The following is a 25,875-nucleotide window of genomic DNA, read 5'->3' on the forward strand; positions in this document are numbered from 1 at the left end:
TGGGCAAGCCGGTCGCGGGAGACCTCGTAGAACATTCGTCGATCAAATTGGGGACGTTTTGAGAAAAGGAGAGGTCCGAAGCACCCGCAACCGGCGAGCATGTATGAAAAGAGTAATGAATGTAGAGGAAGCGCGTGAGGTTTGTAAGGATAGAAGCAAATGGCATTCTATTGTCTCTGCCTACCCCGACGGGAACAAGGCGTGAGTATGTGTGTGTGTGTAATACTTATATGATCAAAAATAAAAAATTAAGGAAAGAAAATACGACCAATCTATCCGACGTTTCCTGCGTTTTTCCTTTATTCTATTTTTAATACCGTCCAATCCTTAAAACATTCCACGGATCGTAAAATTTCGGTACCAAAATTCCAACCAGTAACAACTAACAAATAGGTTGGGTTACCTACCAAGTTCCAATAATACTAAATCGGATTGGATTTGTACTAGCCATGATTACATCTTTCGATTACCTGTAAGTTGTATACTGTAAGAACCGCTTAATAACCAGGTCATAAATGCAACCTAAAAGAAAAAAAAAAATTGTCTTTGGATTGAATTGAATTTGGATGTGGTCAAACTAATTTTTTAAAAAGGTGTGTTTTTCAATCAATTCAACAAAGATGAACAGCATGAGAATTATAAGGAAAATTCCTATTCGACAGTTACGGGTGTTTTCCCGATGGTCGGTAAAATATAAAACCATAATTTTGAGGTTAGTTATGCGTCTACTGTTTCATAATGGTCTTTACACTCTATTTCAGTGCGACTCTTCAGCAAGAAACAGTAGAAGCTAGTAACCCCATGATAATACCGCCTCCTGATGGCGTTGACAAACCAGTATCTCCTAAACTTGAAAAATTGGTCTCTGATATAACAAATCTAAGTTTGCTGGAAGTTTCGGAGCTTAGCCAGGTTCTAAAACGAAGGTTGAACCTACCTGATGCTCCTGTAATGCCAATGGGAGGTTTTGCTATGGCAGCGCCGGCAGCAGATGAAGAAGAGGTTGCACCTAAGGCAGTAAAAACGAATTTCACAGTAAGTGTATTTGTCTGGTATTAACTACATTTATTTTTATATTTTTGAATTATATGTAAAACTGTAGTGTATTGTTTTTAAATGTTTGACTTATTAAATCAAATCAAAAAAAAAAAAACGTACGTAAATTTCAATACACTTGAAATATGTCATATTTTCATAGACTTTGTTTGGAAGGCAGATTTTAAGAAACTCTTATGAAAACAGAATGGTATATAGGGTCTTATTTTAAGCAATCAGTAAAAGAATAGGCATTGACAAAATGGTGCCCCAAAATCACATCGACCTGAGGCATAGGCGAGATCAGTTTCCCAGAATGGAAAAGTTAATAGCTTTCATATGTATTGTTGTATAAAACAATATTTCTCATTAAAACAATTGTCACATAGACTTAACAAACATTCAATCATTAAATAAGAAGTTTGTATCCTCTTAATAGGCATAATTGTAATTTGTCTATGCAGTCATCCTTTAATGGATTAAAGTGAAGTCAGCTGCTTAACAATTTTTAGATGCTCTTATATAGCTGTAGTACTGTAAATGTTTCATTATAGTCATGGTTGATTCTAATAATAGGTAATACAAGGTGACTGGAATAACATACTATGTATTTATTTGTTTCTCATTTTGTTATAAATATATTGTTTGAATCCTTTCACAAGTTTATGAAAAAATTATATATTATTTTGTATGTAGGTGATTAGTTATATTTAAAAGTTACATGTGTTAGGACTCATCTATATTTATATCTTGTACAGGTATTTGGTGAGTATTGCATAATATGTAGATTAAGATTCTTTTTATTGTTTGGTTTGAGTTCTCATGACTATAAAAAGTTAAATAAATATTTTTTTATAATCATTATTTACAGTGTGTGTGGATGATGCAGCTTCTGTACTCAATAACTTTTATTTTGTATTAATTTAAATTTACTTTTTTGATTTTGATGTTTGAGTGTTTTTGTTGCATCAGTTTCCATATATTGTAATTGAAATGATTTGTAAAATGACAAAACAATAGATTTTAAGAGTGGCAATGAGTTTCTTGCTACTTCTCATTAGCTCAACCCTTTACAAAGTAGCAGTAAATTAAAAAAAAAAACATTTCAAAAAAACAAAAAAGACATTCATAAGTGTCATTTCCGTGACCTACATGAATAAAGTGATTTTGATTTAGTGTCTCTTCCTATATTGTTCAGTTCTTGTGAATATTTGTTATGTTTCCTTGTAATAAATAAATAAATACATATATTAAACATTTACATTATATACATTACTTATTTTAAGGTAAAGCTGACAAAATTTGATGACAAACAGAAAGTAGCTCTCATCAAAGAAGTGAAAAATCTTCTAGAAGGGTTTAACCTGGTACAGGCTAAGAAGTTTGTTGAGAGTGCTCCCACCATAGTGAAAGCCGACATTTCTAAAGACGAAGCTGAGAAACTAAAAGAAGCATTAACAAAAGTTGGAGCCGAGATAGAAATAGATTAGGTTAAGTTTATATAAGATTTAGTTCAGTTTTATAGTGATTAAATTTATTAGAATTTTATCAATTTTTTATTTTTGTACAATTAATTATTTTAGTGTCTAATGGATCAAAAAGATTTTATTTATTAGATATTAAGTGATGTGTTGTAGGGACGTTCAAAAGTATCTAGGTAGGTATATATTTATATACCTAGGTACACATGAGAAGTCCAAAATTTACTGTCCTTATACACTGTAATAAAATACCTCCTACCACATGAATTCTGATAACATAAAAAAAATTACATTGCCTCAGCATTACATTTTGGAATCATGTCAATGTAGGTACTTAGTATCTAATAGCTAGTATTTTGTAGTAACCTATAGTTTATTTGGAATCCCATCCATAATAATGTACATAAGTTATCATAAACATTTGTTTGTCTAATCTGTAAAGGCCAGTAGTGTAACCATGAAACAATTAGGCAAAATGCGCTAAGATTAAGTAATATGCTGCAGTAAGTTTTTTAACATTATTGAATGCTAGCGGATTGTCTCCAAGTGTCCAGAAATTATAAATAATCTCTTGCTTGACAACACTTTTTATATCCTTGGCTAGTAATATTTAATGTCCTTTTAATTGAACCAGTATGGGTCTCCGGCTCGTAATAGTCTGAGAACAAGTGACTATTTCAAAGAATGCTTTCTTTCCTGGATCGGGACAAATAAGATTGCTGCCAAGATCCCCGTCTAACCTCAAAAACCTAAAAAAAAATTTTTCAACCAGTATGAAAGTCTCCACAAGCTACAAACAGAACTTAAATGTTATTTAATGTCTAACTCACCTTTTATTCAAAATATTTGCCATATCGACATCCAAAAAACGACAGGAACTGAAATAATCAAGAGTGCGACTTTGTACCTATTCAACAGAATGTGACTCATTTTGAGCATTTGATAAATTAAATTTGTGAATTTGGAATTAAAATTCATAGTCTTATATTTCAGATGCTATGTTATGCAGTAAAAAATTAGCCTTGTAATGAATGCAGTTTAATTTGTTTTTTTAAGATTAAAATAAATTCTTCTTACAGTATGTTATTCTACTATATTAAAGTATTTCTAGTGATACTGCTCTAATTAATACTTCTATTATTGTGATGATTGAGAGAAGAGGTACTCGAAATAAAAAAATCTACTAAAAATCAATCACAAATAGCAAAATAGCTATCTTATTATTTATTTTTTAGCACAGCCAACTATTTGGCAACCCGGGTTCCTTGCTTCTTTTTGATCAGGTTAGTGGTATGATGATCAGCACTGCTTCTATTGAGCAGTGTGAAAACTTTTTGGACTCCGCTTCTATTGAGGAGAGTAATAATTTAGTAACCACTGATTCATTGAGCAGTGTACTAATATAAGTAAAGATTTGTAATATTTTCCATAAAAATAAACAATAAATCAATAGGGGACTCCTCTAGTAGTGTAAAAACAATGTAATAGTACAAGTACTGAATAATTAAAAATTTGTAAAATTGCAAACCTGATGCACCAAAACATGCAAAGATTATTAGGAAAATAACCTGAACTGGAGTTATTTATAAATCATGTAGACGTACATATTGTATGTTTAACAGAGCAATGGCTCAGAAAATATAATCTCATCTTTAAATTCAGTAACTAACTAAAATCAATAAGTTTACGTTTGTTCCTGTGAATAATAGGGGAATGGAGAAATATAGAGGTAATGTGTCAGTAAAACTCAAATTTTGATTTATTCAATTATAATATCAATCCCATTGATATGTATGATATGTTATATAAACAATATGTTATGTTTTTAAAGTGATAACCCTCACTTCTAGGATTAATACACAAATAAAATTTGTTAAACAAAATTTTATGAACGATGCGGGATTCGAACCCACCACCTCCGGCGTTCCGTGCCGGAGCTCTAACCAACTGAGCTAACCGTTCAAGTACCGCCTCGTTATAAAATTCTGTTTGCTTTGTTCAATTCTCAGGTTGTGGCTTCATCTACAGGATCTACTTTACAGTTGATAACCTGCTCGACCCCAATATTTGCATATTAGGAAATTGGCGTGAGATGTCGCTCTTTTAAATCTAAACAATATGTTGTTTTTAAAGTGATAACCCTCACTTCTAGGATTAATACACAAATAAAATTTGAAAAACAAAATATATGACCGATGCGGGATTCGAACCCACGACCTCCGGCGTTCCGTGCCGGTACTCTAACCAACTGAGCTAACCGTTCAAGTACCATGTTATGTAATCATGATGCATCTTCCTCTTTAAATACTGTAATATCATTGAAGTTAAAAAATACTCTTAATTATTTAAAAAAGTTTATACTTATTTAAATATAGATGCACTAAATAAAATAAAGATGACTTGAATGGAATGTTATTAACTGGGAATCTGGAAGAATGAAAGACCGCAACATTGAATAAAATCTAGGTATCAATAAACAATAGAGTAATTCAATCTCAGCAGGAAGTTGCTTCTGCTTTTGACTTATTTTTTCTGATATTCCTGTTTCTATCTCAAACACTTGTCTCCTCCACCAGTGTTGCTGAGTGGCTTCTTCTGGAAAATTGGGAATACCACAAGGATCTTTTCTTGGACGACCTTTCCTCTTATGATCTTATAGAAATAAAACATAAGATAGTATTGAGTACGGACAGCACTTTACTGATATTCAAAGTGAAAAGAAGTTATATATGACGAGTTATGAAGTGAGCTATATTCTATTTAACATTCGTGTACTGGTTTAGCGCTAATAACCTATTTTAATAGCAAGAAAACGAAGTATATAAAATTTACCGTACCAAATGTCAAAAATGTAGATGCAAGTGTTTTGTTAAATGGACTGAATGTATAAACTGACATAGATACGTCGCGACGAATGTAATTCATTTATTTCCATAGTATTATGCCCTATGATATATGACTATGGGGCGACGTTGCCGATATTAATACAATATTTGTGTTTGGTCCTAAATAATCATTGAGAGCAAAATTTAAAGATTCATCTTGACTGTTGCATCTCAATATATTCTTGATAACGTAATGTATGTACATAGGCACATAATCATAATGTTAACACCAGGAACAGACATAAACTTATAATGCCGACTACTCGGATAAGTGGAGTTAGTAAGTTTTTTGTGGGGCGATGTATATACTTTTACAACAAAAGTATTACGAAATTCACAAGAATTGTTAAAAAAACGTTTGTGTGGTAAAGGTCACTATAACATAAATGACTTTCTTAATGATACCAGATTGGGAACGGAGCGGCCGTAGTTTTATTGGTACGACATTACTTTGTAACCATATTGTTTTAAGAAAGAAAGCCCGCTGAGTTTGTTGTACCTAACTATTTCAATATTTCCTACATTTTAAAGGAAAAATGAACAATATTGAATGTCGTGGTCTTCCAACACATACATTAATATATATAAAATTACGATTACATACCTATTTATTTTATAGAAAAAACTAAGATATTTTTATAAGTTGACATTATATAGGTAGCGTACGACGTTACGCGATAGAAAGAGAGGCATTTTCTAGGTGAATATAAATGTAGGTTGATAGCGCTGTGTGATCTGACTTACACCTTATTGTATGGCCGTACTTCTAATACTAGAAAATCTAAAAGTACCTATAATTAATAAAAATCCAACAAACAATAACGTTATAAAATATCTTATTGGAGCAGATAACACAATCCGTCCCTGCTTCGCTAACAATACTTTAATACCTACATCATTAGGTACACATTGAACTAATTGTTATTCTGTAATTCTTAACTCAATCTCTTCTGTATTTTTTATCTCAATAACAATCTAAGTCATTAGCCTCACTATTTACTTCATATATACCTAATATATCATCTAACAAGGATGATACACTTCGTATACCATCCCTCCAGTTTCTTTTCTGCTCAATAACACGTTTGAAATCATTCTGTCTCATAAACGTTACGAATATATATGGAGACGCAATTTTAAATATTTTTTTGTTAACTTCCGTACCTGCTTCTACGTTTTCTATATTCATATGTTTCTGATACATATCTGCTAGTAAACTCATATCATCTGAACCCAGAATGCCTTCTATAATATTTTCTGGATCTCCTATACTTTCAACCTTACAACGGTCTAGCTCCATTTGATCTTGATTTTTCTGTTTAAACAATTCATCTATACTAGCTGGGTCTTGTTCATTTGGTCGTAAGCTTCCAGGTACTTTATACCTCTCAAGAGTATTAAATAGTTCTGTAGATATACTTAAAGCTAGATCCATAACTTCGAGCTCTGAATCGTCATGCAGAAGTTTAACCAGTACAGTGAGGCAACCGATAGAAGCTAATTCATCAAGTGTCTTAGTCAATCTCTTCTGTAATTCTTTGTCCGTTAAGGTGACAATTTTTCGTGATTCTTTTGAAAACGTCACTCGGGGAAACTTTCCATCCAACATTCCCTGCTCTCTTAGGAATGATTGGATGACACACTTCCAGAATTTGAGCGCGCTCAGTTGGACCTCCCAATGGAAGTCATCAAGAGACGCCGCCACTAAATGTTCGTAGAGAACAGATTGTTGACTCGGTGGATGTTTAATGTTCTGATAAATGTCGCAGAGGACGTTGCAGGCTTCTTTCCGGACGATACCTTCTTGGTTATTTCTTAATATAGATATCAGCAAGTCCTAGGAAACAAAATAACATATAAATTAATTAATGTACCATCTAGAATACACGGGGCAAGCCAGCTTAAACCGAACCTCTTCAAGAAAAACTTTTTACGCTCTTGCCCAAGGGACTCTGACCCTATCAAGACTTGGTTACGAGCTCCAAAAATAATTAAGTTTTATTACCAGTGCGTTATTGGGGAAACAGCGTCAAAAGCGATAAACTTTTAAGATGATGGTGCGCGCCTTTGGAATCTTGAGACAAACGTCAATTATTTATGCAGATATAGAAATTGTATTTAATATTGTGGTGAATACGATAAATAGGATGATGCGGGAAGTCGTATATAACTATATATGTAACGGTATACTGCATATACCACTCAGATGGCATGGCTTCTTTGCATGGAATGCCAACCAGTTAACAATAGCAAAGGGTTATAAATGCATGCACTGTTTGTGTTTTGGTTTGAAGGGCGACGATGCAATTGAAATTATTCGGCTACACACACTTAATATCCTATGCTTGGATAATTTATACGTCTAGATAGACAGACCCATCTTGCTCACAGGCCACGGAAAAAGTCGCACCCGATGAAGCCTGTTCTCGCCCGTCCGATCAGTCGGGAGTCGGTAAGTTCAAAGGCGTGGCACGATCCGGCCTGGACTGTGATAGCACCGGCCTTGGGACACCATCTTATTAACATGTTGGACTGGCAGTAACGACACAGTACAGGCACGGCGCGAGTCGCAGTCAGCCGCACAGGCATCCACAGGTGTGGGACGATCCTGCCTGGCCTCAGATAACATGGGTCGTAGGAGCTTTACACTCGCAATACGTCAGTCACTTTGTTTTAATGTGCCTGCGTTGCTGAAAATATAGGATAACAGTTCGCGCTATTAGTTTCGACGTGTTCATAGTCTTTCTAGAATCTAGACGTATAAATTATATAAGATCCTAATTATGGCAGTCAGAATTGATGTTATTTTAAGAATCCTGAGCTTTATTTTTTATAAAAATAAGGGACGAGACGACCAGGACTTTCAGCTGATGGTAAATGATAGGCCCTACCCATTACAATGCAGAAAAATCCTGAGCCGCACTACAATTGCGCTCGTCACCTTGAGACATAAAATGTTAAGTCTCAATGCCCAGTAATTTCACTAGCTACGGCGTCCTTCTGACCGAAACACAGTAATGTTTAGACATTACTGCTTCACGGCAAAAAGAGGCGTTGTGGTACTCATAATCTAGCCGGCATCTTGTGCAAAGGAGCCTCCCACTGGTACCTGGTACTAGTAGCTTTCACCGGTTGTCATCAGGTGGTAACTCTTCTAATCGGTGAAACACAACAGTGGTAGCAACTCTACATATACCGACCTGTACGTTCGGATACTCTGCCTGCAGCTGCACCCAGAGCGCGGCCACCTTGCTGGCGGCTCCGACACAGCGGAGCGCGGACACCCTCACGTAGTACTCGTGGTCGTTGAGCGCCATAGACATCGCCACGTTTATCAGATTATTCGAGAGGATCTGCTTCTGTAGCGATGGGAATTCTACAAAAGACGACTCGGTTGACATTTTTGTAACATTACGCGAATGAGTGGTGTACGTGGGTAACACTGAAAATGTTTAGAACTGGCCAGTTAGAAACATTGCTAATGAAAACTTTTTTGAATTTCAATTTAAGAACTCTTTGGTAACCTGATGTAGTATATTGCATTCATTTGTCATTTGTTTTTGTGAAATGGCGGCAAATCTAAAACTCTTGTTACACGTGAAAATGAACCTAACGCGAGAAAATTTTCGGTCAATGATTTATTATGACTTTCGTTGTGGGCTTACTCAACAACAAAGCTATGATAGGCTGCAATTAGCATTTCTTAATGAAGCCCCATCTCGTGCCACTATCAATTTAACGAGTTTAAGCGCGGACGTAGCAATCTCAGTGAAGATCCGCGTGAGGGACGTCCTTTAACAGCGACTACTGAAGATAACATTAGTGCTGTGCGACGCATGATAGAGGAAAATAAGAGAGTGACCTATCAGTAGATACGGGCAACCCTCGGCATTGGTATGAGTCAAGTTCAAAAAATATTACACGAACATTTAGGCGTCAGGAAGATTTGTACCAGATGGATTCCCCATACTTTAACCGACGACCAGAAACACTTTCGCATGTGTCGCTAAATGTTAGATAAGTCTAACGGCGGTGACTCAAATGCTGTATTTGTCATCGTCACAGGTGATGAAAGCTGGATATATATTGCTACGAACCCGAAACCAAAAGACAATTAGCTCAGTGGGTATTTCCTTTCGAGGATCGGCCAACTAAGGTAAAGAGAAGAAGAAGAAATATTATTGCCTCATTCTTTGGTAGGAAATGTCATTTCGCGACAGTTGTGCTAGAAGATGGAAGGACAGTTACTGCAGACTGGTATGTCAATCGCTGTTTGCCTATTGTCTTGGGAAAAATTCGACAGCAGCGCCCTCGAAGCAGGATCCTCCTTCACCACGACAATGCTTCAGCGCACTCCGCAAAACGGACTGTTGAATATTTGACTTTGGCAGGTGTCGAGATAATGAGTCATCCGCCATACAGTCCTGACTTAGCGCCCTGCTACTTTTATTTATTCCCAAGTACTAAAGATAAAATTCGAGGTATTCGCTTAACGAGCCCTAAAGTAGCGGTGAAAGTGTACGAAAATGCCAAGAAGAGACCCCTAAGGAAGAATGGGCCTACTGCTTTTTTCAGTGGTTCCATCGTAAGTATTGGGAACTTTCTACATTAAGCCGTAAGTGGTAATAAATGTAAAGAAAAAAGAAAACTTGACATTGATAAGTGTCCTTCACCTACGACTAATTCGAGTAAGTTTTGTTGTCTAATGTATTTATTTTAATATATACAACATATAAAAATATTCGGCATAATTCGTCAGAAGTATGATACGAATGTTCTTGTTGACCAACTAACGTTAGGTTGTCGGTGTGTGCGAATCGTAAAAATTTAATAATAATTTGCATAGTTTGCTCTACAATGATATAAAACTCAATTAACACGACCTCTCCATATTAAAAAGTGAGTGTGCTTTAGGCCACACGACTAAAATAAAACAAAATAGATATTAAATTATAAAATTGTTAAATCAAGATATCACCGTACGCATAACGCTAGCGTTCGTTCGTAACGCTCTCGTCACGCATTCATCAGCTTATGTCTCTGTCCACATGTCTTATTTTTAACCAACCTAGCGTCAATATTTCTTATATTATCTTGACGATCCTGGCTGTGATGTTAAGACCAATGTAATAAATACATTGTATTGTTATCGGTCCCTGACACATGTGTAAACATTTTCAAGCAAATCGGACGTTTTGAAGTGAATGTTAAACACGTCCACTCAAAGATTCTGTAACATAGGTAGGTTACAGGCTAAGATAACGTAACGTTTATAGAAAAGAAAGAGTCCGCTGAGTGACTTGCGTTCATTGTTATCTGACTATGAAGTAATGATTTAAAATTCAATTTAGAATAAAATAAACAGTCTACTTCGTAGTTTCAGGAGTCTACCTTGATGAGTAAAAAGATAAACTACACTTTCTTCTAGCAATGAGCTTGGGAATTATTGAACAACCTGTTGCTTATAATAAATAGTAATAAATTTAATGGAAATAATAATATTTGTATTTACATATAAATTCATAATACTAGTCTACAGCTTCCTGATATATTATATTCTGCAATAAACATACTAACACCAGCATATATTCATCATTATTTGTTTATGATGACTATGTTTACAAGCCAGGTCAAGGCCAGTCACCACGAGGCTAAGCGGTCACCATAAAATGATTATGTTATCTAAGTCTTTCTTCATTTTTTATCAAAGTTCTATTAATTTTATGTAGTTTAACTGACCGATGTTGTTCAATGTATGGCCGTTTTCAATAACCTATGTATCCTTAGTTTAACTTACTAGAGGTAGACTAATGTATCTTTTTACGCTTACTTACATTTCAATAACATTGGACTATAAATCTATTGGACATAACTATGGATAGATAAGGTCTTGTCATTAAAAGGTGACTGCAATGTATCTATAAGTAGGGATACGTTATTGTAAACGGCCGTTATTCGTTATTTGCTGTTTTTCGTCTAACTTACGAAGTTATACGAAAGGTAAACAGAACCAAATGTGTATGACGTAATAATTTTATCAAGTCAACAAAACCTTGTATCAACATATAGGTACACAATCTAGCGCGCGACAGACCATCAAACCTTTTTTTGTAAACTTGACCCTGTACAAACAAGGCATACATATAAGACATTACAATCTATACATATCAGCTAGTTATGCAATAATTACATCACATAACTCTCCACTAAGCAGGTGTCTCTCAAGCTTGATTGTCCTCCAGTCTCCTACTCCATAAAACATGGTAAAAGAAATGTGCAGTGTTGCCAGAACGATGTCAAACAGGTTATCTAAAAAGAAACGTGTACACTCGTACCACTCGTACTCGCACCGCAACATCTAAAATGGCGGCATAGCTCCTGTAGTTCCTTTAACGTTGCTGGTGTGGGAGCCACTATAACTATACGTGTTAGTCTTCCAACGCCATACTTACTTATAAAGGAGATCTCAGTACAGACTAGCAACAGCTCGAGCGCACTGTCCCTGATCTCCCAGTTGAGGTCGTGCATCTTGAGATACATGAGCTTCCCGATGACGTGCAGGCTGGAGCCGGGCTTGGTGTCCAACAGGAGCGACAGGTTCGGGTGCAGGAACTTCTTCACGGTGGTGGAGAGCATGCTGAGCGCGATCACTATGAACTAAAAAATACATACCTATATTCTAATAACCCGATTTAACTGAAAAAGAATCTAAAATGTCGTCGATTATCATTACGCCTCTATTGCTGTTATACTCGCACACGCAACTACTACATGTCCTAACATGTACTACCTCCCTAAGTTTATGTCACTATTTTTAACCGACTTAAAAAAGGAGGGATTATCAATTCGATCGGTATTTTTTTATGTATGTATACCGATTACTCTGAGATTTATAACCCTATTTACGTAATTCTTCTTTTGTTTGATGCGAAATAGATGCCATTTGGTCCCATAAAAATTTTACATAGTTTAGCCGAGTACTTTTCATTTTATGAACATTTATATGAAAATTTTCGTCTACCTGGATGACATAAGTGTTTTCTGTGAACGGCTTTTTTTGGAGTTTTCATTCAGGTTGATTGTATATTATTATTAACTGACACTTAAACGTAAAAAATAAACTACGTTTAAAAAACCCGTCTTCAAAAAGTGAAAAGTATCAAATAACTAAAAATTTTGTTTAATACACCTCTTATAACTTTTAGCACGTAATTATGTACGTTAATAAATATACGGTCCCAACGGTCATTTATAAATCCTGCCAATTCGAAACCACATAAATGCTGCCATGGCCCAGGGGCCATGTTGCTGGAAAAGCTTTTAAGCTTAGTGGTTGCTTTTATTCGGTTGCGCGTGTCCGCGTATGTGGACACTCGAGTCCGACATATGGGCTTTACCATTACGGTGTAAATAGTATTTACGACGGCGGATTTTTACTAAATACGTAAAGTGTATTCCTGCCGCCGAATTTCACCTTCGCACGACTCGCCACAAATTAGGAACGCAATAAATCCCGATGGTGGGGATGATATAGCCCCACCATCGGGATTTATTGCAGTCCTCCACAATGCGGTTTTCAAGGAATTCTTGCCACGTTACAAAGCTGTGGTATGAGCTTCTTTGTGCGCTGTTTCCCGAACGACACGGCCTGGGTACTATGAAAAAAAGCGCATATACGTTCCTTAAAGGCCGGCAACGCTTCTAAGATTCCACTGATGTTTCAAAAGAATGTGGGCGGCGGTGATCACTTAACACCAGGTTATCCGTACGCTATTTGTCTTCCTTCACCATAAAAAAAAATCAAAAAGGCAATCAAAGATTCTTCTTTATGTCAGCATGCACTTTGCCAATATGTCTTACACTGTGTATCTAACATCCACATTAACCACTCACCTTACAAGTCAAATTGGGTTTCTTCAGAATATTGCACACAACAGTATGTAGACATACCACTTCCACAGTGTCATGCCAATTTATATTGTAATTGTTGACCAGATATAGCAGCGTATCCATAACATAAGCCAGTACAGAAAATCTGTCATGATCGTCTTCATAGGTTTGACCAGGCTTCGTTTCACCGTACTCATCGATCGGATCAAACTCCTTTAGCACATAGAACATCGTCTGAAATACCAAATTAGCTTGCTCGTTATTCAAATGATTCTTCAAACATGTCAGCCGCCTTACACTTTGCAGGGTTACAGATGGAATATCTAGCTGATGCATCAGATCACGCAACGCGTATACCGTACGCGCCGTATGCTCGCAGCTCAACTGCATCAGCTCGAGGATAAACTCATTCACTCGATCAATGCTTCCTCCACTCATTGGACTTTTTCTTCCAATCGTAACAAACACTAGACACGGAACGAGATTTATCGTCAGCAATTGCATATGAAGTTGTCGTTTCCTTACTTTATCATTGTAGTTACAAACCAAAGGCTCGAGAGTCTGGTCTACCCAGACGCGTCCCCATATTAAGTTACACGCATTGCTGTAATCAAACACTAGTGTTACGTATCGGCGTTGTATTATTTTGTTTATAGTATTAAAATATGTCACGATCACCTCCATTAGATCTTCTTTTTCGTATTTCGTATGTGGAGTCATCGGTTTTATCAAAAAAATCTTGCTAATTACCAACCAGAATAACAGTTTCGTTGTCATAATCCAAATATCCTCTCGTCTCAGTCGGTCTAAGATCACATATAAATATGTCATCACTTTGAATTCATTTAATAAGTAGTGAACGATACAGTTAGGCGATCTAATTTGTTCTTCATTACTAATAACACTTAATAACATTTGTAACATTGGTTCAAAAGTTTTACATATTTCATCCTCCTCTTCGCTACTTATTGTTTCTTTCCGAATTAAATCTGTTTCTGACATAGGCCTCAGAATAAATTCTAGAACACTCTTGACGCCAGCGTCGTTGTCTAAGTCCTTTAGTTTCCAAACAAACAACGAGACATATCTGTAAGTCTGCCTTAGTGTGAAAACTGTACGCTTCTCATAACAGAGTGTGAGAATATTTCGCCATGCACCTGATTCAAGCAACCAGTGAACACCTGAATTATGCTGGAGGAGAGCTAATGCCACTTCCATGTATGCAACTCTTAAGCTTGGATTAATTTCTGTAGCATTTATTTGGTTAAATGCTTCTGTTAGATCACAACCTATTTTGGTGTTGATTTTAGTGAAATTAATTTCGCTTTGCGACAGAAAGGCTAGCAACTTAACAAGAAATACTTTCACTGTACTGTGGTAGGTATTTTTGCTGTTAAGTGCTTCTAGCAACAAATCCGTAAGTGCTGGTAATGATTTTAGGTATAACACTTCTGCAACAAAGATAATAAATATATGAACCAAGTTGATAATTCACTTAAGCACTTGAAATATATATCTATACATATAAATAAAATTGTAATATCTGTTTGTAATACTGAAATAACTGTTTTTACTACATGTATATGAATATATATACATACAGCAAAAATATATCTTTTTTAATTTTTGTCTGTCTGTCTGTTTGTTCAGGCTAATCTCTAAAATGGATGGAACGATTTTGACGGGACTTTTATTGGCAGGTAGCTGATGTAATAAGGAGTAACTTTATTTTAGAAAAATAAAGTAATGTTGCAATATGTCCAAGAAACAGTCTAACTCTATTATAAGTATAACCTCCATCAGCACCATATGAGGATTTTAAAAATGTGATGGATGCAATGTTTTCTAGGGTTTGTAAGGGCAGCAAAAGGATCCTGAATTGTGGAAATATTGATATCTATTAGAAAAATTCTTCCATGTGTAATAAGTGTAAGAGTCTATTCACATCATATAATCTCAGGGACTTGTCATGGAGCCAACTAGAATAACACTGATCACAGCTACTTGTCTAAATAACATTTTTACAAATATAAAGCTAACAGCAAAAGTATAATAAATCAACATCAGACAACTAATAAGTTTTGATTGGCAGACAAAAAAAAATATAACTATGCCATCTGAATTTGTTTTAATTTAACCTATTTAATAATTACAAGTAATGTTTTTATAGGAAAATAACCCCAATGTTGTGTAACAACAGCTTCAAAGTACTCCACAATAAAGAGCAAGCATAAAAACCAGAAATACAAACACAGAAGCCCGATAGACCCTCTCCACTATTTATTAATGGAATCAAGAACATACAAACACTACTGAAATTTTTAGAAGACATAGCAATAGTAAAATATATAATAAAGGTATTACGAGGCTTCAGAGTTCAGACAAATCATCCTCCACCTTTTTCAAAGAACTGAAGTTTAAAGATACAGAATTCTATAGCTACCAGCCACAACAAGACAGCAGTATTAAACTTGTCCTAAAAAATCTACAGACTAAAGAGGATATAAAGATAGCCATAATGAGGAGCTTCACCATAAAGTTATAAATGTCTGGAACACTCAAAACTCAAGAACAAAACGTGTGTTATCAATGTGTCAAAAATTGAACTAGAACCTCATGAAGAAAAGTCAGATATTCCTCTCCAATCACGAAAGTGAGAAAAAGCCATGGATAGGACTAGAAAGGAACAAGAACCTACAAACAAATTAAGAAATAATGGAAAATCACATGCTGAAGCCACAAAAGAAGTCCCTGAAGTTGTTCAGGAACTTCTTTTGTTTTTCTAAGACTTCAGGCTACAAATATTGTGATAAGGTACTGGATTAGTGACATTACAATATCGGCCTTCTTTTGTTCACCTAGATTTACTACAAAGGAAACCGAGTTCAGTAATTTCTTTCAATCACTTGGACAAAGTATTTGTTTAAGGCTTCCAGGCTTGTCCTACCTAGAGGACGAAACTCCTTAAATGCATATAAGAAAAAATTTATGTGGTATTGTCTGGTCAACCGACTTACTGGCCAACAGACACAAAAGATAACATCCCAGATATTATAGATTTTTGTATCATCAAAGGAATAAAGCACATCATATCATGCCAGAGTTGCAGGAAAACTGAAAACATTATGTAAAAAGAAATTTCAGTTATAAATCTATATACACATATTAATAACATATATTATAAATTAAAATATACCTGGATCATCATTACTTAATTTAGTAAATAAGTTTTCAACATAATAATTATTCATCACGTAATCAGCTTCTGCAATCTTGGCAAACATTAATTTGATTTTGTTCACAATTTCCATGTTGAAGTAGATAGTTTTAATTAAGCCAAAATTAACATATTATTCTTATTATATAATTTATAATCTTAGCCGACAATCAATACTATATTTTATTAATCAGTACATGATACAAAATATTAGCTGTTATAATTTTCTTACAAAAACACGTTGTGCACTCTTAAACCAAATTATTATTTTCTTGTTTATTAATAGGTATTAGGTAATTTCATAAACAGATAATAAAATAATTTATTCCTGAAGCACTCCGCACTGATTATTTATAATAAAACTGATAAAACGCACTTCAGTTTTCCACCCCGTTGTTTGTTTTAATCATTCCAAAGAGTATAATAATATATAGGGAATGAATGAATGATTCTCTACTATATAGTATATTATCTACGGATTCATGTATGTACCAACTACCAAAGAGAATTTAAACACAACGTTCAGTATATACTATGTACTATTCTTAGTAGGATGAGTGCAGTGATTGAAGAATGTGGGATTTTGTGAGGAGCCAACATGGGTTTGTGCGGATATAGATGCATTAGGAGCAGACTCGGGAACATTTTCTTTCCTTAGTGAGTCTCATGGAACGACCAAGTAGCTAGATTATCGCATGACAACTATTGCTGCACAAAATACAGTTGTATGTGTATATGGGGATAACAGTGTTATTTGGTCTGATCGTTTCCCATTGTTTGTTAACTGTGATATAAAGCTAATTACTAAAATAAGATAGTAAGAAATGTAATAATGATAATTTAAATAATGACATTAGTAGGGGACAGAGAAATGTTGATGAAATAAATATGTATACTAATTTATGTACAATATATGTGTGTGTGAAAATCTGAATAAGATACTTGACTTTAGTCACTATAATGCATACAAGCTCTACTGGTGTTTTAGATTTTAATATTAATTTTTACAATGATGTTAATGGTATTATAAAATATGCAGCTATTAATAGTAAATGTTCGAGATCTGATGTGCACAAATCCCGCCATAGAAAAACAAGTAGTTGGCTGGAATCATCACGTAAAAGATAATTAACAAACTGCAAGATTGTTTTTTAAGTTTATGTAGGCCCAGTAGTGGAGAAATATATAATGACATGGCAAAGTCCCGCACTATATTTAAAAAGAAATTAAAGTGGTGTCAGAATAATGAGGAAGCTATAACAATTTTAGCGACGCAAAGAGCTGAAAAAAGTTTCAAACACTTTTGGAAAGCTACTAAAACATTAAATAAAAAAGAAAGTAGGACAATAAGTACAGAATAGCACGGAGATTAGCCAAAATGTTTGCAAAACATTTCTCCGTGAAACCATGAACACCACGACCAGTTAACCCAAATATTTTAGGATTAACTTATCAGGCTACCTTTTTTATTGGAAGAGGAGTAAAATCAAGCGTTCATCTGATGTTAAGTTACGACAACTACTTATATTCTTTTGCAACACCAAAGGAATCACAGGATCGTTGCCTACCGTTTACAAAAAGCCCTTACTTCATTACACAATTTACAGGAAATCCAATTAGGAGGACGTCAAAAATTTAAATGAATTTAGAACAAATATGTATCCGAATAAGTTAGATCTGAGTACCACGCTTTACCTAAATAATTACACCAAAAAAAATTGTTGTTGTTATTTGTTTTCGTTAGTCCACTAACCAGTTCCAAAAGAAATAGTTTCAAATAAATTTCAAGAAAAAAAAACATTTTATAATTATTATGATTGATAATTGTTAATTGATACAATAATGAAGATAAATGATTGTAATGAAAAAAAACATGTGTGTAATTCACAGGTAGAAGCGACACATCCAAAAATTTAAGCTTGAAGACAATGAAACGAATGTAAAATTTCGGGAAGAGGATAATTATAGGTTTTATTAATGATCATAGTGATACAAAGATTGATAACTATTTTACATTTTATTAGTATAATATATTACATAGATTTATTCAGAGCTTACATTTTCGATAAATGATACAAGTGACTTATGGTAACTAAAGCATGGAATAAATACTTTGGTCTTAATATGGTCCAATCTTTGGATTACTGCGATCAATTACCGGTTTTGATCTTATTGTTGATAAAGATACAGTTGATCCGACTGATGCAAATTTTCAAATTGAATTTGGCGTCTAAAAACTCAAACAACGGAATCGATGTTTCCGATTCAAAATTTACATTAAAAATCTAAACTGCTTATGAAGTCCTGGTACATGGTGCTAGGATGATTTCAACGGCTATGAAATACATTACTATCACTGGTATTATATTTATGTTCTCCTGGTGTCTATGTAGTAATACGTCGAGCGCATGACGTCAGTAATATTAAAGTATGCTCGCGTCATATCTTATTTCATTCTAAATATTGTTTACGTATCCGTGAGAACATTAGCCTCTGAACATAGGAAATGTTTGGAAAATTGTCGGTTTATTTTAATCAAAAGATCACATATTCTGTCAATGTCATAGGTCCTACCCAACTACCTTTATATGCGAGCTACGTTTAAAACAATTTGAATGATTGGTTCATTATCACCTGTCAGCGAAACGCGCGATGGCGCGAGTAATCAGTCTTACCTAACCTAACTTTACGAACCGAGTGTTCCTCTCTCTTTTTCTCGCTTTTTCAAAGTTGGGGCATCTCAACTAAATGTTAAGTTTTTGCAGAGTTCGTATCTCCTAACAATTGACGTTCGATCTTGTTACGAGAATACGCATCATATGATTTCCCTAAATTAGAAGGTAACTTCATGACAATCTTACCTGAACCATCAATTTGTGTTATAAGAATACGAAATCGTATGAAATTATCGCAATCTCTAGGACACATCTTTAGTTCCTTCAATAAAAATTTAATTTGGGAATGAGCTTCTCTTAGGACTATCCCATTCCCATTCTTACACCAGATACGTGCTTCTCTCTTATTCTTGATTTAATTCTCCCTTTTGCTTTTTATGGCGAATAATAAACCAACAACTGCTAACGTGTCGTTAGTTGAAGCCATAGCTCAACGAATGAATAATCGTACAGTTTTCGATTAACGTGTGTGGGCACTACGAAATCTGTGCAGTCTGATCTTAATGGTTTTAAGTAAGGTCTGTAGCCCGCATAAAACTATTTGATAAACATCGCTGCGATTCTATTCTCGTTTTGTTACCAAAATAGGGCTACTGGCCGACGTCAGACTGTACATATATTATATATAGGTTCCTCGACTCAGAATATTGACACCAGCCTAGAGAAACTCTCTAAGAATAAAGCGATCCATTCGATTTAAACGTGCAGTGATTGATAGATTAACAGATGACTGTAATTTTGTAAAAAACGGAGATAGCCGAAATCCACTACGTTGTTCGACTGTTCAACTTTTCGCCAGGCTAGCGAAACTCTTAATCACCGTTTTCAATAACCTATCTATCCTTAGTTCAACTTACTAGAGGTAAACAAATCTATCCTTTTACCCTTACTTACATTTCAACCTATCGACATAAAGCATTGGACACGCGTGGCCAGACAACCTATGTAATTACAGTAAGTAAGGTGTTTATAATATTAAGTTTTATTTTGTTTAGGGCTTGGCATTGACTTAAAATCTGTCAATAGGTAGCACATATAAATAATAGAATTTTATTAATATTAAAGGTTTGCATAAGAGGTGTATTAAATAAAATTTTTAGTTATTTGATACTTTTCAGTTTTTGAAGTCGGTTTTGTTAAACGTAGTTATTTTATGCTTCCTAAAGACGCTGAAACAATCTTATTTAAAGTGATTATTATTATAACTAAATTACCATTCATGAAAGCTACCTTTTTATTTCCTATACTAAGTAGGTTTGACTATATCGTGGTGTTCCAACTCATAGATTGCTATCTGCAACGAATGTAGGTTGGACAACGAAAGAATATTGATTTTAAATGACGGTTACATATCTATTTATATTATGGAAAAGACTGAGCTATTTTTATTAGTTAACTTTATACTAGGTAGGTACAATTTTAGGTAAAGAAGACAAACCTAATGTCATCAGAAGAGAGAGTCCCGCGATAGAAAGAGATGCAACTTCTAGGTGATTAAAAATGTAGTTAATGTTGATCAATAATAGTAGGCTTGTAATGGATAATAGCTCTATGCGATCTGAATTACACCTTATTGTACCACATTATGGCCGCAAGAGTTTCTATTTCTTTAATTGATTTTGCGGAGTGAGACTTCCATACTTGTACTACATATTCTTTGCTATAATTCTAAGTTCCTAGACCTACTTTGAACCAAATAATATATAATAGTATAGCTGTTGTAGGTACTACAAAACTTGAAATTTTAGCCATAGACATTTTTTTTGGTTCTTATCGTCCATCTGGACAGGCAAAGGGGTCAAAAGCCCATACAGCCAAGTCTTCATTTTTATTTTTCTGTTCTTCACTTTACACAGCTTGTTCAAAGTCAAGCTAAGTCTTTATATCATCTTCATCTTCAAACATAAATAGTACAATTTCCCATAAAAGTAGTATTTCGTGTTCTTCATGTTTCATTTTCTTCATATACATATAGGTTCGCATGAAAGGCCGAAGCCAAGTCTTTTATTGATAATATTCTTGTTCCAATGAAGATCAAGCTTAGCCCGGGGTTTAATAATAATAAACTTTTATGATATAATACTAAAAAATAAATCTCATATACGTTATAAGAAATATATTATACATGAATTATAAGTAATAATGATGAATATTAGTTGAATATAATAATTATAAGATAATATGAAACTAATTTAAGGTATAACTACAAATATACTATTTCCATTTATACATTAAAATTTACATAATAAACACAAGTCCAATAATAATTTATGGACGAATATGTTTTAAGTCTGTGTAAGGGATTGTGTCAAAACCCAGCCGTATTTTTTTATTATACAGCCGTAAATTTCGCCTACCGTTGAAACTATAAATTTGTAAAGCGGCACGAAGCAGTCATAAGTTTTCAATAACTGCTGAAGTGAGCGCGGGATGTCTTCAGCATTCTTATAGATATCCAAGAGGCAGTCTATCAAATTAAATCTTTGAAGATTGTATTGGGGACAGTCAAAGAAAATGTGATCAAGAGTTTCGATGGATAAATTACAGAATTGACAAGGAGAATCTAAAACACCGATCCAAAATAAATGAGCACCACTACGAGAATGTTTTGTTTAAACAACTTGTTGCCAATAATTCTGAAAGTCTTGCAAGAATGTACCTTTAAAATGAGACAGTGCATCTGTGTGTGGTATGGGAATGTTCAAAGCAGTATGTATCTGATTACTATTCACAATAGATTAAGCAAGATAATCAGCTTGTTCATTTCCTTCCACGCCTATGTGTGAAGGAGTCCAGAATAAAACAATATCTTTTGTTAGGGATAAGTTTTGATTGATATTTGTCTCTAATATTGTAAATGATGAAATTAGTTGTAACATTACATTTAGGATATTGTAAAGCTTTTAAAACACTCATGCTATCCGTTATAACAATCCAATTATTATATGACGTTCTCCAATATATTCTAGAGCAGCATATATGGCAGCACATTCTGCTGTGTATACACTAGCCAAGGTATTTAACCTATGACCAAACCCACTCCGCAGTTGTATGTCGTAAAGTTGGTGATAATTTTGCCACTCTGACAGCATACTATATACATCTTCCTTATAATTTAATGATTCATTAATAATAATTTTAATAGGTGTATATTTTGAATTATAAGAATTTAAATAACATGGCCAAAGAATACTAGAAAATAGACTATGATCACAAGAAAAATGTAACAAATCAGAGATGCCTTCTACTTGATAGTAGGAATTATTGTCAGTTTGGTTAATATAGTCCTGTATCGTTAATAGGAGTGGATGATTATTAATAGAAGTTAATTTGAGAAAGAATTTTGTTTGTAGATATTTGAATCTAATAGCTAGTGGGGGAATATTACATTCTACTTGTAATGATATAATAGGAGTAGACCTAAAAGCGCCTGTTATGATCCTTAAGCATTTATTTTGTATTTTTTCTAATTTATTCACTAATGTAATTACTCCACCATAACAAAAGAAGGCATACTCAAAATGGCTACGGACTAATGACTTATATAGTGTTAGCAAGATGCGTGGGTCTGCACCCCAATATGTACCAGCTAATGATTTCAGAATATTGCAGGCCTTTAATGCTCGATTTTCTAATATTTCAACATATTTGTGCCATCTAAAATTACTTAAAAACGTAACTCCTAAAAACTTTATTGAATTATCTATTGAAATTTCCTGAGTACCATAATATATTTTTGCATCTCTTATTCTTATAGAATGCTTTGAAAATATTACTACTTTGCTTTTGTCAATACTGACCTCAAGACTAAGATATTGAATATAAATCTCCAATTTTTTGAGTGCTACATTAAGATCTAAAACAACATTTGATAAATTAAGTCCTGAACTATACACTACTAGATCATCAGCAAATTGGAGGTTAGAAACTCTATTACCCAAAACAATATTTATTTGATTTATGTAGATTATAAAGAGCAATGGACTCAAAATTCCGCCCTGCGATACGTCTCTATATGAATATCGAGGACCTATTAATTGGTTATTGACTCTAACATAAAGTTTACGAGCATGCAAGAAATTGAATATCCAACTAACTATTTTTTCAGGGACATTTAAGGATAGAAGAATGGATGATAATTGTTCTAAATCAACATTATTAAATGCTCCTACAACATCCAAAAAAACACCAGCCAATATCTTATTGTCAATCTGGGCACTATGGATGTCAAGACATAAATGCCGTATACTCTCACAAGCAGAACGACCACATCGAAATCCAAATTGATTATTAGGTAAGAGGTTGTTACTTTCAATATAAAATATTAATCTCTGTTTTATTAATTGTTCAAAAATTTTACCAACACACGAGCTTAGTGTGATAGGATAATATGAATCAGCTGAACTAGAATCTTTCCCATGCTTTAAAATTGGAATCAGACAGTCTGTTTTCCATTCTTCTGGAATAGTGGAGTTCTTCCATAGGAGATTTAATATTTTTAGAAACTTATTTAAGTTAGAAGAGTTTAGGAGTTTAAACATTTTATAGGAGAGCCAATCCAAACCGCATGCAGAGTCCTTTCTTGATGATAGACCAGCTTTTAATTCTTCAATTGTAAAAGGGGCAATCATAAAAGAGTTGGTGCTATTTAAAGGATGATTATTGTGAATAATTGTCAAATTTGGTACTGTATCTGGAGTATATTTGTGTAAAAAGTTGGATATCCAATTATTACTAGAGAAACAATTATTATTAGAATATAAGTTCTTAAATTTCCTAATTTTTGTCCAAATCTGTTTCATTGGCGTTAACCTATTTATGGTGGAGCAAAAATCTGTCCAGGATTTACGACGTTCAAGTCTTAATATACATTTTTTCTTTGCTTAAGTTTGCTTAAAATGAATGTAGTTTTGGATATTGCAATTTGATTTGAATAACAGATAAGCCTGCTTGCAATCTTCTACCACTTTAGTACATTGCCCATTCCACCAGTGAAGTTGTCGCTTTCTTTTAGGTAGATGAGTAATATTGTTACAGTGATAGTTGGTTTTAGGTACTGAATTTTCTACCGCTCTAAGAATTATGGAACAGAAGTTATTGTAAGACTTCTGTAGATTACAATTATTCATATCATATTGTTTTAACAAGTCATTTACTAAGTTCTCATATTGGTCCCAATTTACTATTTTCAGATTTCTGTGTGGAGGAATGTTGGATGGAATTGAAGAAGATTCAGTTTCCGACACTACCATGGAAAATTTTGTGATTGTAGGCAAGTGATAGCTGCCAAAAGAGTCCTGATGAACTTGCCATTCACAGCACAGGAATAATGAAGATGATACTATTGTTAGATCTAGTCCATTTCGTCTCCAAGAATTAGTACCCACTGTAGTTGGTTGATCATTATTTAAGAGCATTAAGTCATTATCGTCCATTACATCCATGATGTCTCTACCTCTAGAATTGGTTCTATTACAACCCCAAATGGTATCGTGAGCATTAAAATCACCAGCAATTATTAGTGGTTTTGGAATACTATGCAACAGTCTATTAAATTTAGATTTGTCAAAGTTAGGTACACTGTTGCCAGGACTATAAAAGCTAACAATTGAGATGTCTTTTTGTTTGTATTTAATTTTGATTGCTACATTTTGCAAGGAGTTATCAGAAAATGTTTCTTACTTTTGAAAATAAATGCCATTTCTAACAAAAATTGCTTTACCAGTGTGATCATTACCACAATCATTTCTTAGTATTGTAAAACCTCTGATAGAAAACTGTATATTTGGTTTAAGCCAAGTTTCTGCTATAAGTGCTATGTGTATGTCCTGCTCATAAAGTAGGTTTTGAAGCTCAAGTCTGTAACTCAACAGACTTTGAGCATTCCACTATAGTATGTTAAGTTTGTGACAGTTGAATGTGACGTTTTATTTTTAATTTGTATGGTATCTTTAATAGCTGAACTAATTGCGTGTGAGCTAATGCTTTGATTCTGCGTTTTATTTAGTGTAATGACTTTTATTATTGATTCTGTGATTAGGTTCATTGCTGCTGGATTGGATAAAATTAAATTAATGATGTCTTGTGTGTTCTCTGTCTTATTGAGTGATGGAAAGTTTGTTGGATGTTTAAATAAATCTGATAATGGTGTTTTACTTTTATTTTTACTATCCAATATCTTTTTTTGTTTTATAGGGCATTGACCTGATACTGCAAGATGGTTACCTTTACAGTGCACACATACTGCTTTGTCAATAGGTATAGTACATTCTTTATATGAATGATTTTCAGTGCAGATTGAGCAACGCTGAGCATTCTTACAGAATTTAGCCAAGTGGTCAAACCTAAGGCATCGGAAACACTGCTTAACTGGCGGCACATAAGGTCGCACTGGTAGACGCCACATCTTTAAGTGAACATAATCTGGGAGTGGAGTAGATGACGCAAAGGTAATAATGACTGCCTGTGTAGGTTGTAATATAAAACCACTATCGGATTTGTTTTTTTTCATTATACCCCGAACAGAAATATTTTTTTTTGTACTTGACAAAGATTTGAAATTTTTTTTGTTGGACATATCAATGGGTACGGAGGAAATCACTCCAGACAATTCAGTGGTACCAGCTGGGATGGACCCCTTTATATTTTGTTCCCTTAAAAATGTTGTGTTGTCTAGGAATGTATTAGCCAAA

At 34.2% G+C, this 25,875-nt stretch overlaps 2 protein-coding genes and 1 long non-coding RNA gene across 4 annotated transcripts; 2 read left to right on the forward strand and 1 right to left on the reverse strand.

Moving 5' to 3' along the window:
- Positions 1-513: 513 nt before the first annotated feature.
- On the forward strand, positions 514-2,583 carry LOC126979179 (39S ribosomal protein L12, mitochondrial). Its single transcript, XM_050828428.1, has 3 exons — positions 514-682; positions 762-1,035; positions 2,322-2,583. The coding sequence occupies exons 1-3, from the start codon at positions 621-623 to the stop codon at positions 2,523-2,525; spliced, it is 540 nt and encodes a 179-aa protein (XP_050684385.1). The 5' UTR covers positions 514-620; the 3' UTR covers positions 2,526-2,583.
- Positions 2,584-4,268: 1,685 nt separating this feature from the next.
- On the reverse strand, positions 4,269-16,902 carry LOC126979136 (uncharacterized). Its single transcript, XM_050828365.1, has 5 exons — positions 16,488-16,902; positions 13,295-14,742; positions 11,854-12,058; positions 8,602-8,777; positions 4,269-7,238 (listed from the first exon to the last, which is right to left on the reverse strand). The coding sequence occupies exons 1-5, from the start codon at positions 16,600-16,602 to the stop codon at positions 6,366-6,368; spliced, it is 2,817 nt and encodes a 938-aa protein (XP_050684322.1). The 5' UTR covers positions 16,603-16,902; the 3' UTR covers positions 4,269-6,365.
- Positions 16,903-21,839: 4,937 nt separating this feature from the next.
- Positions 21,840-25,596, forward strand: LOC126979190 (uncharacterized). 2 transcript variants are annotated; one of them, XR_007732771.1, is made up of 3 exons: positions 21,840-21,892; positions 23,292-23,477; positions 25,379-25,596. It is a non-coding gene; the product is annotated as an uncharacterized LOC126979190 (long non-coding RNA). The 2 variants fall into 2 exon arrangements; XR_007732770.1 differs by lacking the exon at positions 21,840-21,892 and adding an exon at positions 23,046-23,103.
- Positions 25,597-25,875: the final 279 nt, after the last annotated feature.

The sequence above is a fragment of the Leptidea sinapis genome, chromosome Z (genome assembly GCF_905404315.1).
Source record: "Leptidea sinapis chromosome Z, ilLepSina1.1, whole genome shotgun sequence".
NCBI lineage: Eukaryota > Metazoa > Arthropoda > Insecta > Lepidoptera > Pieridae > Leptidea > Leptidea sinapis.

Excerpts from the sequence above, each read along its gene's own strand:
- LOC126979179 (XM_050828428.1), top strand. The coding sequence starts at position 621 with ATGAACAGCATGAGAATTATAAGGAAAATTCCTATTCGACAGTTACGG. Across the intron at positions 683-761 it reads TTACGGGTGTTTTCCCGATG|TGCGACTCTTCAGCAAGAAA; the intron begins GTCGGTAAAATA and ends ACTCTATTTCAG. Across the intron at positions 1,036-2,321 it reads CAGTAAAAACGAATTTCACA|GTAAAGCTGACAAAATTTGA; the intron begins GTAAGTGTATTT and ends ACTTATTTTAAG.
- LOC126979136 (XM_050828365.1), bottom strand. The coding sequence starts at position 16,602 with ATGGAAATTGTGAACAAAATCAAATTAATGTTTGCCAAGATTGCAGAA. Across the intron at positions 14,743-16,487 it reads ATTAAGTAATGATGATCCAG|AAGTGTTATACCTAAAATCA; the intron begins GTATATTTTAAT and ends TCTTTGTTGCAG. Across the intron at positions 12,059-13,294 it reads AACCCAATTTGACTTGTAAG|TTCATAGTGATCGCGCTCAG; the intron begins GTGAGTGGTTAA and ends TGTATTTTTTAG.